The sequence below is a fragment of the Ambystoma mexicanum genome, chromosome 9 (genome assembly GCF_040938575.1).
Source record: "Ambystoma mexicanum isolate Mex_15411 chromosome 9, UKY_AmexF1_1, whole genome shotgun sequence".
In the NCBI taxonomy this organism is placed as follows: Eukaryota; Metazoa; Chordata; class Amphibia; order Caudata; family Ambystomatidae; genus Ambystoma; species Ambystoma mexicanum.
Genome location: NC_090931.1, coordinates 920,678,955 through 920,691,932, shown reverse-complemented (window position 1 = coordinate 920,691,932; position 12,978 = coordinate 920,678,955). Strand labels below are relative to the sequence as shown.

At 44.0% G+C, this 12,978-nt stretch overlaps 1 protein-coding gene across 1 annotated transcript in view; it reads right to left on the bottom strand.

Annotated features, from left to right (window-relative positions):
• Window positions 1-12,978, bottom strand: part of CCDC141 (coiled-coil domain containing 141) — a 676,030-nt gene that overhangs the window by 502,643 nt on the left and 160,409 nt on the right. Inside the window, exon 4 of the mRNA XM_069616100.1 lies at window positions 11,563-11,671. Coding sequence (XP_069472201.1) covers window positions 11,563-11,671 — 109 coding nt within the window. The remainder of the gene's footprint in view (window positions 1-11,562; window positions 11,672-12,978) is intronic.

Genomic DNA, 12,978 nt, shown 5'->3' with positions numbered 1-12,978 from the left:
AAACACAGGGACAACCAATACGAAAACAAGCCAGAGCTGGACCTCCAGTTTCTGTGAAACACAGTATATCTCCAGACAGTCCCTACAATGTAGTCACATATTGGGGGTCATTCCGAGGTTGGAGGTAAGGAATTACCGGCACCGGTAAGGGTCCCGATGCCAGTAATCCCTTACCTTCGTATTCCGAGGTCCCTTTGTGGGTCCTTCCTTACCTCCTGCTTTTAGCAGGAGTTAAGTACGGGACCTGCAAAGGTACTTAGGAGGTAATTACGGTACCGTAATTTACGGTGCCGTAATTACCTCCTTCCCCATTCCCATTGAACCCTTTGGGGCAGAAATGGGAATGGGGAAGGGCAAAAGGTGAATGGGGAATTACCGGTCCCTCCAACCCTGGAATGGACCGGTAATTACTCCATTCACCATGCGGGATTTGGGACGGTTTCGGAGGCAACCATGGAGCTAATTACTCCATGGTTAGCTCCAAACCCGGAATGAGGCCCAATTATGTCCCAACGCCATATACACATAATGAAAGAAAGGATATATGTCATAGAACTCCCATCCAAGGTTTTTTCTGAATCCAATTCTCTAAACCTCTAATGGGGAACCAGCAATAGGGTGCAACTACGTTCACATTGTCATCTCCAAAGTGTAGCAGCATCTTTCAAATACACAATTACACACTCACTACCTAACTATCCCCCACCCTTTCCCACCCCTGCCCTGGTGTCCACACCTAATTAATTGAGGAGAATGTGGGAGTAAAGGACCGATCGCAGATTAACCATATCTCTTCAAAAGCATTATCCACTCTCAAAAAATTCACTGGTGTTTCAGACAACTTCTCTATGTAAAGATATTGTCACGCTTTGGTTAACCATTTTTTTTGGAGGGTCAATATGAACGCTTGCATATCTTCACTATCCATGCATGTGCAGCCAGGAGCAAATTATGTGTCATGTGTGGAAGTGAGGATTCATTTTCATCTACCTCAGGGAGACTAAACACTACTAAGAATGGGCCTATTGGCCTGCCAACTTCCTCCAACTCTTTCATCCACCTAAAACCTCCTTGGAAAATTCCTGGTTCATGTCACACTCCCACCACACATGCCAGTATGTTCAGAAGCCTCTACTGCCTCACCAACATTGGCAAGGATGCTACCATCTATTTAGTTAAGTAATTCCATGGGTCTCAGACTGGCATGCTATGCAGACGGATACAGTGTTTTCGCACTGCAGGTGCCACAAACTGTCTACCCAAATGGTTTTACTGGTTATCCTGAGTTCTGTGAGGTATCTCTCCCCTCTAATATTAGGGCTTTATACAGACACAAAATCAAACCCTTGATCCCTGTTTGAGATTTTATTTGTTCAAATGGTGTAACATCTCCACTGAGATCCAACACTCATCAGTTAAAACCCTTTTAATTGTAGACATTAAAAAAATGTGGTTTCTTATAATGCACTTCATGCCGGACTCCAGCCTCTGAGCGCCAGTCCAAGTATCGAACCTGTGCACCTCGACGTACTCTAGTTTCCAAGACAAACACGTTGTGTGTTGCCCCTGAGCGATCCCCCAGTCATGAATTTTGTGTGTAATTATAAAAAGAAACCCTAAAAAGAGCAATACATTAACTGACTATGGCCCTGTGTCAGGAGTCTTGTTCATGATAGTACATGAACTTTGATGTTTTCATGAGATCATTAAGACATATTTTTTTTAACAGAGAATTCATTTTGTTGTTTGCTCCAAGTCAGATCTCCCCATGGAGAGAACATATCTTGGAGATGTACAGTTAAACCCTGAAGAAGGCCCAGCTACAAAGCTACTTGGCTATATAGGCCAACATTTAAGTTATCGATTTTCCTAGGTAAAAGAAAAATATTTTCACATGATCATCTGCGAGAGTGGAACTTGGAGGCTGCTAGCAATGCCTTCCAATAAAATAAAAACACATATGAAACATTGTTTGTACATTTATATGGGCCCCAGGTTAATGGGACATATGTGTACATGTGTGGTTGAATCTTATAGACTACATGTGGTGTGTACGTGGATGAATTAGTCTCTGTGTTATCGTAGATATGTGTAGGGAGATCTTCTGATGATTTTAGATGAGTGTTTACTGGATTCGTTTGTTTATATACTTTAGTAACTCTTTCCGACTTCATGTACAAATGTATGTTTCTCAGACCTTATTTTACGAATGTTCTGCATGTGATTAAGAAATAGCTCATTATGTGAATAACACGTGTCAATGAATTTCCACAGTTGCAAATACCTGTCGCATTCCACTGGCTCCAAATAACTGTGCACATATATTGGCTGATGAAGGTGGAGGAACTCTTTTTTGTTCTGTCCTATCAGGCTGCCATATATTTGGGGGTTCTCCCTTTTACTGAATTTAGTCTACTCGAGGAGGGGAATGCACACATTATGCCTCTTGATATTAGGCACACCCAAGGATCTCGACATGTTCAACACCACCAATATAATCACCTGCAACTGTTGAAGAAAAACAGAATGGCCTTCCAATTCCCTTACCATTCTGCTGCTGTTTTTTTGTGGCCCAATCATCGCCATCATGGACACTAGAAGCGTCCCACCTCTACCATCAAAAATACCCAAAGCCCTTGTCAGCAATCTCTGTACAACAAACATTTACATCCCACTTCCTCAGCTTTCAAGGACCCCTCAAGCCCTTTTATTCCTACCCCGACTCACAAAACACCCAGCCAAAACCAGGCCACCAAACAAATGACTCCATTAAGTCTTGCACTTCCCTCAAAATTATGATCCCACCCTGCCCAACTTTCTACCCTGTGGTGACAAGGAATGAAGGAGACTGACCAAGTGGCGCTATGGTTTTGGTTATAGACTTTTATTTAAAGTAAAAGATAACCTATCTGTCCTTAACTCTAATGGGATTTCCCTACTGTGAGAAAGTGGAGGATATCCTCACTTCTACTTCCTCTGCATCGGGTGGCCAGGGAAAGGCCATTGATTTTGGATCCTGACGCTGGGGTTGGAGAAGCGAGGGAGGATCACCTGGGTGGAGAGCCTTTGGGGATTGGAAGTGGGGTGCCCACAGGCGAGACATGGTATCCACCTTTCCCTATTGACGACCAACCTACCCCTCCCCCAGCCTTTATGGGCTACTTCAAAACCTTTTCCCTCATTTACCCACCTTTAACCTCTGAAAGTACTGGGACGAAGAAGTGGAGACAGAGTAATGAACACTAAGGGCCTCATTACGAGGAGGGGGGTAAGGGGTTAACGGCGCCGGTAAAGGTGCCAGAGCTGTTAATCCCTTAGCGCCCTATTACGAGGTCTGCTCGCGGGACCCGCTCAGGACGCCTGGTTTTACCAGACGTCCTTAGCGGATCCCGCGAGCGTCCCAGCATGCTAACAACGTTAGCTCCCCATTCCCATTGGGCCCTATGGGGGCTCAAATGGGAACGGGGATGGACCGGGTCTGGGTTCCCTGAATGGGGAAATACCGGGCCCTCCAAGGTCGGAATGGCCCAGTATTTCCCCATTCAGGGAACCCGGACCCGAGTTTGGGGGTAGCCATGCACTTATTAAGGGCATGGCTACCTCCAAACTCGTAATGAGGCCCTAAACCTTCATTTTATCACTCTGGTACTGGGACAAAGGAGCTGCCTGCAGAGTATGGTGAGAGTCCCCTTCATCATAGTCAGGCACGCCCAATTAGGGATCTACACCTGCAACCTGTTAAGTGGTTGCAGGTGTATAAAGAGAGGTCCAGAGAACAGCACAGGGAGCAACAAGGAGGCCTGAGGGGGCGGGACTAGCAGGGGACCCTTTTCCAAAGGAGGCAGCCGTGGTGGGACTGGTGGAGGAGCCAGGACACCGGCCAGCAGACCATAGAACCTGTACCGCCCAAGGTGAGGCAGGCTGTTGGGCAGTTACAGGTGTGGAAGCCTTTGTGTATAGGATCCAGCAGCAGGAGCTGCGAGCGAGCAGGAGAAAGAAGGACACTGTTAACATCCATGCAAAGGTGGCAGAGCACCCGGCATGTGCAAGACAGCCCGGTGTGTGAGCGGGGCTCGCAGAAGCTGGCCCGTTGACCTACAGAGCAGAAAGGAAGCAGCAGGAGCTGCTGAGGAACAACGCTGAGGACTGGTGAGTGTCAGGGAAAGCTACTCAACAGGTGGGGCACTCCTAGTGGGCTGCAAATAGGTACTGAAGTACAGAACTGAATGGACACTTGAAATTAAACATATTTAATATGTGTTGAATACCAAACTGAATGAAACCTTCCAATTAAGCTTATTGAATAACACTTTATGGGCAAAGCAAGTAGCAGGGGACAGTCAAGGCGATAGTGCCCATCTGAAAGCAATCTATGGAACAGAGAGCAAGTGTGAAAGAGTGCCATAGAACAGTGGGACATGAACAAGACCACCACAAAGTGAACTTTATGAGTAAATGCAGTGCGGCAATGCCAAAGACTGGCAAGAGGTGTGTGACAGGTTGTGCTAGAGCCAAGAGGTTAACCAGGAGAAACCAGAGGATTGTAAACATTGCACATAAAGCCAAAAGGCCAACAAAGAGAAACTAAGGGAATGTGACTCTGTACACAGGGACAAATATAGAAGAACCTGTGTGGGCTGAAGAGCCTAGGGATCCTGGTTGGGAGACCTGTGGTGGGTAGACTGTGTGGTCTGACAACTGCACATAGACCAGTGAGCCCTGAATTGTGAGAACCAAAGACATTGATTTTGAAATAGGTCAAGAAGAGGCACTGCAAGTGAACTGGTGATGTAATCCAGAAGGAGGGTAAGGTTGACCTTGAGTTGTGTTAAATGTTGTGAAAAGATTCAAACAAGTACAATTGGCTGAGTTATGGTCTTGGGGAAGGGAACCTTGGGACTTGAGGAACGGCAAGTAATGTCCTGAGGACAAATCCTCAAGACCCTTTTCTTTTGAACTATGTTGCTTGAAACTTGAGGTTGGGAACCCAGAGGATAGCGTGCAACTGTATTACCTTGAGCATGAGAAAGGTAATTTTGAGACTTTTGTGGAACGTTCTTGAACTTGGGGAAGGGGAGCTGAAGAAGAAGCAAAGAGCTGGACGAACCTAAGAACTTTATGTTGATCACCATATCTTTGATTATTGAAATCCCTACACGTTGTTTAGCTTTAGTTATGAGGGCAAGCATGGGGTTTGGACACAGACAGACTTTTATGTTGAACTCTTTGACTCAGACTTTCCTTAGTTTTGTTCAGGTTGGGAAATCCCACCTACGCAAAGGGCAACTTAGGCCTTCTACCATCCTGACATTTGATTTAATAAAGTATTTAATTTGAACTTTGAATCTGTTGTCTGTGTCTTGTTTCATGATGCCTTCACACTACCTAACTTAAAGAAACGTCTGCTCGTCAAGAAGTCTGTAAAAGTCCAAATCAAAAGACACTGTTCCCAGTCCAAAAGCTCCTGTGCTATCCCTCTCTCTACAGTAAACAATAATAAAGTTGGGGTTCTGATCGTGATCCAGGAGAATGACTCCCTTCGCCTGGATGTAAAGTGTCCCAAAGACACCAGGTTTTCTCAAACTGAAAGTCCCAAGCTTTTTGCGACAACCAAAACAGTTTTACAAGATCCTTGTGGGTAAAGGAGAATGACTCCCTTCTCCTAGCTAGTTCCACCATTGTCTTTTATAGACTTCAGCAAAACTTGTAATGACTTCAAGGAAGTTTGAACATTCTTAGGTTTATGATCTTTATCCTGTACCCACTGGGATGATGAAGATTCTCCCTTATACCCTCTCAACTCTGCAGCACCACGTTCTTATGGAACAGCCCAGGGTATTGTGCTACAAAGTGATTCACTACTTCATATACTTCTTCTTGATTTACAGACTTGAGTCTTCCTGGCCTCCTCCCAGTCTTGTACCTGTTTCTGTTACCTTCTCTCTGCGAACTCTTCACCCAGGGGTCGCAGGTCAAGTTTCTCTTTTTCAGCTTCTTCAGGGAAGACAGGGAATTGGCTCTTGACGGTTCTGGTGTTGACTGAAGACAAGAGAAGGGCTACCCCCCAGGGGGTGCTGGTTTATCTTGTTCTTTTGGAGTCCCCAATGGTAATGCAGGAACTTCTCTTGAAGAGCGTTCCCCTTTGTAGCTTCAGAAAAGATCCCCTCCACACCCCTGTTTTGTATCAGAGAAACTCCAAAGAGTGCTGGTCGCTGCTTAAGTGGGGGTCCTTTACCCACTTTGTCTGGATTATTTGCAGTCAGGTTATCCCACTTTATTGGTTTGGGATGAAGTATCCCTCAAGAAATAACTTGACCATACCGCGATGATTCTCGACTGCTTTGGGTTGAGTGCTTCTGCAAGGGATATCGCTCTTAGTAAGTCATTAACTTTTATAAATGTCTTTTGAAGTTTCCCAGCCCCATCTCAGGTTGACACAGAGCCGGTTACCAGCATTCTAGGATTGTATCTCAAGTTCCTTTCGGTGTCATGGGTTCTCTTCCTTATCGACTCCAATGTGGTTCTCGAGGGGGGCCTACTTGCTCTCACATCCACTTGTGGCTGGTGGTTCGGGCAGATGTTTCGGACCACACGATGCACCCGTCACAGGTTGCGCCATCACCACTGTCTGATTCACCTTCTGCTCGTTTTCCTATGCGTCTCTGCAGCAGGCTCTGGTTGGTGGTCACTGCATAGTTGTTAGACCATGTGGTCCTCCCATTAGAAGTCATGCAACCACCACACCAGATCCACTCTTTCTCTATGTTGGCCTCACGCCTCCAAGTTTCACTTTCTCCCTCTCTCAAACTGCCTCTTTGCAGCCTCACACTGTTCAATCTCGGGTTCCCAAACTGGTCTGGTGCTTGACCAATTGTTCCTTCTCTCAATAGATTCACTGACAACTGTTTTACTGTTTCGTCTTCTGTGACTAGTTCTGTTCTCTTCTCCTTTTTTATCTCCGCCACATCTCTAACTCTCAGAACCGATGTCCTGTCGGCCGTTATGACTTTCTACTATAGTCGTCTTCGCCACACCTTCCTCCATCTTCAGATATCGAGATCTCTCTCCCTTCTATGGATATCAAGCTCCTCGTCCTTCTTTGCTGTTTGATTTAAATAGCGGGGAAAGCTCCAGCATAACGTCATTCAAATTGGTATCACCTGATCAAGTATTGCTCCCTCTCAATTGTAGCATTCTCAAGCTCTTCTTCCTCCCTGTACCTATATCATCAGGGGGTTTGATATTTTACAGTAAAACATAGTTTCAGATGTGATCTTATCCAAAGAAGTTTCAGGCGTTAACATCAGCCTGCAGGGTTGGGGTTTAAAGGGGGCCGTGTCTCCCAGGTGTGTCCCTATCCCCAGGTAGGGAGTTCCTCTCCATGAGATCCTCCAGCATGTTACCACCTCTAGAGGGACTATTGGTTAGCGGTCACACCTCTCTAACCTCATGAGAGAAGTGATGCTATCTGAAGGATTGTCACAACCCACACAACCGGTTCTTGAATCATGCCTTAAAGCTTCTTCCCCTTTCCTATAAAATAGTCTCCAGTCATCCTGATCCTTTAGCCTTCTCAGGTCTTCACAGGAGATGAAGTGTTAAGCCTCTTAAACATGCTTGTTCCAGAAATGTTTTCGCCTCACTCTGCCCCTTGTGACAATTTCCAAAGAGTGGCCCATCTTTACCAGCATTCAAGTTTAATTTGGATTTGTTGAAAACAATCCATAAAACTGCAGCAGTACATAACCATACATAAAAACCCGGAGGTACATGCTAAAATGTTATAAAAACATAAACCATCTTTACGAATCCCCTGATAATGCCACTTCTCCATCTGTCTCTCTCGGGTGTCTCAATGCCTGTTTCACCTCTTCAGCACTCCATCTCCTCTACTCTTCACCTTTGTGTCCAAATAGAAGAGCGAACAAGTATCCCATCTAAAATGCCTATTGTATTTGTTTATTACAAGCTTGTCAGAGGTATTACATTCCCTCATCGTATTAATGTTCGTTTCACCTTCATCTATAAAGAGTGTGTTCATTATCTCTTGCACATCTTTTACAGTTTCACCATCTATTCTTCGGGACACCAAAAGTACAAACGTTGCAATGCAATTCTCAACATCATTGACCTTCGACTCCAATAACCACCCCCCTCAGTTCTAAATGTTTTAATCATACCTGAAATTGCTGGACAACTGATTATTTTCCATGTTCTCTATTTTATCTTCAGGCTTAACCACCCAGCCCTCCAGCTCCACCACTGAGGCCTGAACATCAATGAGATGAAAGCACTTTCTCCAAATCTACTTTGTAGCCATTTCTGACATGTTCTCCAAGCTTGCTCACTCCAGGAGGCCCGACATCTCCTTGTCAATCAATCAATCAATTTCAAGTTTATTCGGATTAGATCATCCATCAAACGCAAACATCATAAGCAGATAAAAATCATGATTTCAACAATAAGTGTGTGACATTAAAAAGGACTCTTATGATCTCAAAACCTTCAGCAGACAGTTTAAAACTGTGTATCTCTGAACAGTTTAAAATATTTTCTAACCCATTAAAATCCCCTTCCTCAAGTACATTGCTCTTTTCAGGTAAGACAGGAGGGCCCTAGCAATCATTTCCGATTCAGCCGTCAGAAGTAACAATAATGCCAGCCTATGGTGGCGGATATTGTTAATCTTGACTACCTCCAAGATGGTACTGCTTCTGATATCCCCATACACGGGGCAAAATAATATCAAATGCTTCTGGTCTTCCCTTGCCGCCCCACACATTGGGCAGCTTGAATCATTGGGGAAGACTGGCCACGTTTCTGTGTTGCCCCTTTACTGTAGGCAGTTAAACCAATAACCACACCCCTCAGTTCTAAATGTTTTAATCATGCCTGAAATTACATTTCTAAGAGGTTGTTGGACAACTGATTATTTTCCATGTTCTCTATTTTATCTTCAAGCTTATACAGCCGGTCCTCCAGCTCCACCACTGATGCCTGAATATCAACGAGAGGAAAGCACTCTCTCTAAATCTACTTTATAGCCATTTCTGACATGTTCTCCAAGCTTGCTCACTTCAGGAGGCCCAACATCTTGTTGTCCTCTTATAAACCTCTGTAGGGCACTCTGCCCACTCAAAGTTTGTAATGGTTGGTCAGCCTGTGTCACCAGGATGGGTTCCTCTTCCCTGCCGCCCTGAATCCCTGTCTGCACTCTCACCAATGATCCCTTGGTCTGCTGCATCCCTCTGTTTTGACAGCTTCAGGAATGCCAATAGAGTACCCCAATTCATGGGCAAATCCTTAATGCAAGGCATTCTCAAAGAGGATCCTTACATACACTACAGAGTTATTGTGCCTCACAACGATTCAGATGATGGTGGGGACACCTGCACTACTGGTATTCAAAGACCCCTGGCCTTCACTGCGGCCCCTTGCACACCTCACATTAAGAGTGCATATGCAGGTTCTGCACATTGTACATCCACAGATTTCTTCCTTCCCTCGATCTCCCCAAGATGCCATATCACCTCCTCACTTCTTCTCCTCGTGTGGCCCTAGTTTCCCACAGTGCACCAGGTACTCAGCAATCCCATTAAGCGCTGCCTAGACCTTTGGTCTGCATAGTGCACTATACAACTGCAGAACACCTTCTCCCTCATGTCCCCTGGCATCTTCCTCTCCACAAGCGTCTCTGAAAATCTGGGTGCAGCTCCATGTTTTCCTGGAACACTCTGGCAGTTTCAACGCTCCTATGATATCTCTGTATTCTGTCTACTCAGGACTCTACCTTGCAGAGTTATCGGTCATCTTCTCCATCGCCGCCCAAGTGCTGCACAGACCATAATACCATAATACAGCTGCATCCCAGTGTGCACCTTCAACTTTGCTCCAAGGGGCAAGGAGCATTCTGGTGTGTCATAACACCATCTGTTCAGAGCAGGATAGTCTTAATTTTGTTGAGCTTAAGCATTCAAATAATACAGGTAATTCTGTTTTTGAAAGGGAGGCCTGCTAATTAGTCCCCCTGTCCTAATCCTCCATGCCAAAAACATAGTACGCCCATGTACCTTTGCTGTGAACCACTCCTTACATCCCCAGCATCTGCCCTGTAGTAGCAGCAGAGTAGGTTCAAAGGTCACACATGCATTCCTTAACAGCTCCTAGAACGTAAGGCAGAGTGGCTTTTTAATCAGGCTGTAGTGACTTACAAGACCAAGACCCCACTCTTTGCCTTTTCAAGACACTTTCAAGTTTATTTGAAATTTGATGCTCAAATCAATTGCCTGCAACCCTGTTTTCAACCAGAGTGCCTCCTTCACTCGCAAAGTCTGAATTCTGTCTAGTTTCTTTATAGGAGTGGTGCTTTACTGTTTTAATTAGTTGTGTGCATTATTCGTTTTTATTAAAGTTCCTATTTTTATAAAACCTTGATTGGAAGTTCTTTTACTTTGGTAACACTGTACTATTGTTGTTTGTGTTGCATCTGTACCAGCTCACAACCTTCTTGACGAGTGTAACCTGCCCCCGGCCATGTTGCCAAAAGAGGCGAAGGAGGTAAACCTGTCAGCCTATGCCTGTTTCACCTTTATTTTTTGGATCACTGTAGGTTTAGTAGTAGTGTGGTGCTGGGAATGGTCTTTAGCCACTAGTTATCCCTGTATTCCTGCAGAGCAATAGTCATTGTGTTACATCTACCTTTTAAACTGCACTCCAGGGGTTCTAGGTCTTCATCACAATGAGGGAATAGCTCATCTTTCAGGTGCTCAATAAAGGTCAGCCATTTCCCCCACACTCCCTAGCACTCTGTCTGCCATCAGTCTTTGATACTCGTGGGATTCAGGGGATTTTACAGTACACGAATTTGCCATGATTAAGTGAAGAGACAAATAACGTTGTGCTGTGCTGTCTATGGATGGTCACTATTAACATTACATAAGGAGCAAGACTATACTCTATGAAACCATGAGTAAGACCTTTCAGAAAACCATACGCTGAACTAAATCACTTCTAGGGCCTCCCAGTCCTGGAAGATAAGGCACAGTGAAAGAAGAAGGTTTTGCTGAGGATCACACACTTTAGTTAAGTCTTGTAACAGTGATGTGTGACCCGTCTGCAATCTTGCACTCAAAAACATACTGCTCAGTTCTATTTGGTACAAATTTGTGTCCAGATTTGGTCTTTAAGACTTAAATAATGTCCAATTTCTAGAGTTGGTAAAGCCCATCTCCAGACCAATAGCAGGTCATCTATATACTTAATTCATGACGCAATGTCAGGGCTTATTGCTTTCAATCCATATAACTATTGCCTCCAATAACCATAACAAAGTTGGGAAGGAATAGGGCAAAGTTAGCTCCCATTGTCGTACCTTGCGTTTTGAAAAAACAATGCAGTAACAAATGCAAAATAGTTATTTTATCACATTCATATGCTTCAGAAAAAGACACAAATCATGGTATATTTAATGGAATTCAAAATATTACCATAGATAGTCGAATATAATCATGGAATCCTGAAATAAGAAACATTCATTTGGCAGAAGGATCATTTAAAGCTTACCTTTTGTATGTTCATGGTGCTGTTGAACGAGCGCTTTCAAAGATTCTGCATTTTCAAAGTCTTGAATGTTATGTAGAAAATCATCTGCTTGGTCAATCGTAACAGCAAACTAAATAAATAGCAAAAGTGGAACAGATATTTTAACTATTCCCTTATATGTAAGCATGTTACTCTATGTTCACAATTTGTGGATCAAAAATGAATTTTTTCACATTTCATCCGTACATATTGTCACAATAAGTAGATAAATCAATGTCAGCTTTATTTCAGAATTAAACAACAGATCCATAAAAGTATTTACAAAAGAGAATACAACTATCAAATACATATTAAATTCATCAATAATGAAAACTTTGATCAGAATCTTTAAAATCAATGAAATATTATCTCTAAATTTAATAAGGACCATTAACTTGAGATGCACAGCCTCATTACTCGAAGCGCAGAAAACAAGAAACTTTGGGCTGCAAAACAAAGAAGCTGAGAATCCAACAACTGTAAATGGATCCTGCTTGTATAAACCGGTTTCCACAATGGGACTGTTTATCTACACCAGATGCCGTCATAGGGGTGGAGGCCGATGCCCCTTGCCTGAGGAAGACTCCAGCGGAAACACATCACCGCCGCCATGTTTTACCTGGAACTGGTTAGTCAGGGGATCCCTTTGGACATAAAGATAGATGAGGCACAATTCCCAACAGACATTGGGAGCAATTGTTTTAGATGAGGTGGGAATAATGGATTGGAAGGCCTGGTAAGTGGCTTTTGGCGTAGTGGAGTCCGTTGTTGGGAGTGCACAAAAGGAGCCCACACAGAAGGCAGGCTAGTTAGTTGTCTGGGAAAAGGCTAGTGGTAGGATGATGTCTGTTTGGCTTGCAAGACCAAACTGGAATACACGTTTTTCACCCATCCAATAAGAGAAATTAAGGCTATTCTTTTGAGACATTAATAACCATATTTGTTATCCTACATAGTATTGATAATGACATGTATTGAAAGTGATGCTTTTGAATACACCTTTGAATAACTGAATTGCGTTGCTTTTGTCAGTTATTGTGCATTGTTGGTATTATAATGTTACGTTATGTTAAAGTTTCTTATACCACGCACTGTTGCCACCTGTGTGGTTTCTTGACACTCTGGCAGATCTGTAAAGCAAGGGCGGAGGGGCGTAAGTTGGTAGGACTGAGCGGGAGAATGAGCAAGAGAGCTGTGATGTGCTGTTGGCAGATTCAGTTCAATTGACACTGTAGGTGTGTTTTTCATTTGATAGCCACCATGTGCTGTTGGGCGAGGCTATGTGTGGTTTGTTTCGTTGTTGTGGTGTAGTGAAGTGCGTGCAGTTTGTTGTACTCTAGAGGTATGTTGTGTTTAGTTCAGAATTTGCGAGGTGTATGCAGAAGGGTGAGCTTTTAG